The sequence below is a fragment of the Lottia gigantea genome, assembly GCF_000327385.1.
Source record: "Lottia gigantea unplaced genomic scaffold LOTGIsca_511, whole genome shotgun sequence".
Classification (NCBI taxonomy): Eukaryota; Metazoa; Mollusca; class Gastropoda; family Lottiidae; genus Lottia; species Lottia gigantea.
The window spans coordinates 11,435-13,143 of record NW_008709757.1 but is presented as its reverse complement, the minus strand read 5'-3'; the positions used below and the strand labels follow the sequence as shown (position 1 = coordinate 13,143).

Here is a 1,709-nt window from a genome sequence, read left to right as displayed (position 1 = left end):
TGTCGATTTTGAATAAAGGGGAATTTGGACTAAATATAATTCTAAATCCATTAAACAATAAACCTTGATTATCAACGATTGGTGAAATGCTCTTTGGTAAATCTGGGTCAGGGTTTGAAAAAAGACGTTTTATATCAACTAATGTCCTTATTATAATACCATTATATTCAATCGCTTTGGGGTGTTCTATAGGAGGCGTGGGTTCTAAAGCTAATTTCTTTTTAATATCCTCTTGAGATTTTAATATGGGTTGAAATAGAGTTTGTAGATTTTCCGTTAATCCGAGTTGCCGTAATCTGTTATTTTCAACTTGGGTCTTTATTTTATTCTTAGCTTTGATATATTCTCTATTTCTTATCAAAAATTATTCCAATCCGTCATTTTTAAAAAAATAAAATTAACATATATCGATCATAACTCTTTCTCCCGCAGGTTTTCTAGTATTTACAAATACATATCCATGATCATCTGGGTTTCTCCATTGAGCTTTACAAACCTTTTTAAATGTATCTCTATCCATTCCGTGATTTATAGACTGAATGATTTGAGATAAATCTTTATCATTTAATTCAAATAATAAAAAACAATTTGCATTTTTTCTAATGAACATAGAATCCAACCCGTAAAAAGATTGGGATTGGTATATGCAGTGACAGTTGTGATATCTTCCTTTGGTGAAGAATTCTTGTTGAACAGTTTGATTTCTTTGCGCTACGCAGTCGTCAAACAATATTAAGTTCTTTCGATTGCTATCAATATTAGACAAGTCTAGATCATTAACATTTTTCGTAAGAAAAACTTTTATATCCGTTGGATTGAAAGATGGATTCTTTGATTTAATGCAGTTTTCTATCATATCTTTTATTTCCACCTCTTCTTCGTTTTCTTCGTAATATTAAAATATGTCTTGAACATCTTTCTTTGGTAAATATTCCAAAGCTTTGAGGAATTGATAATACGATTGCTCTGGTATTGTTGTGTAGATATACAGAGAATCGAAATCTAAAAGGTTTGGTGTTGTCAACATGTTAAAAGTGAGGTGAGTTTTCCCAGAACCGGAACTACCGCATATACACATGAGCATTGGGTTATTAGGAAATATTTCCGAATGATTAAATTTCTTGCCCATTTTTATTTATTACATTTTCGTACCAAAAATCACCCCGTTGCCTTTATACTTTGAAAGGAAGATTCCCTCGCCCGAACGTATGTTTTTAAAAAATATGGCGTCGCCCTTGTGTTTGACCTTCATTTCTCCGGTGTCGATTTTATCTATTAATTTGCTTAATCCCTCTTCTTCGCCAAATCTTTGTCCGAATTCTTTAACCGTCCCTAATATATCTCCTACTCCCGAACCTCCTCGTGCTTCTCTTTCCATTGCCAAATTGTGTCTACGTGCTTCGGCGTTTGCAGCGGCTTCAGCTTTCTTATCGTTGACAGCTTTGGCTATCCCAGCAGCTCCACCAGCAGTTGCACCGGCTGCAGCTAAACCAGCAAAGATTAAAGGTAAGAAAGGTAAAAATCCACCTTTTTTAGTTAAATTCTCATCAATTCTTTCCAAGTCTATATCGTCTCTGACTTTGCAATGTTTGTATTTATCGATAATCTTTTGGGATATATGCACTTTTTTACCGTTGTAAGTTATTAGAGTCGGCGAATTCGTTTCCATAGCTTCTATTATTTTCATAACTAAAGTTTCTGGTTTCATT

General features: G+C 33.6%; 1 protein-coding gene across 1 annotated transcript; it reads right to left on the bottom strand.

Annotated features, from left to right (window-relative positions):
• Positions 1 to 397: 397 nt before the first annotated feature.
• Positions 398 to 1,129, bottom strand: LOTGIDRAFT_145852 (hypothetical protein; the record flags this gene model as incomplete). The annotated part of the gene is made up of 2 exons (XM_009062528.1): positions 398 to 871; positions 914 to 1,129. The coding sequence occupies 2 exons, from the start codon at positions 1,127 to 1,129 to the stop codon at positions 398 to 400; spliced, it is 690 nt and encodes a 229-aa protein (XP_009060776.1).
• Positions 1,130 to 1,709: the final 580 nt, after the last annotated feature.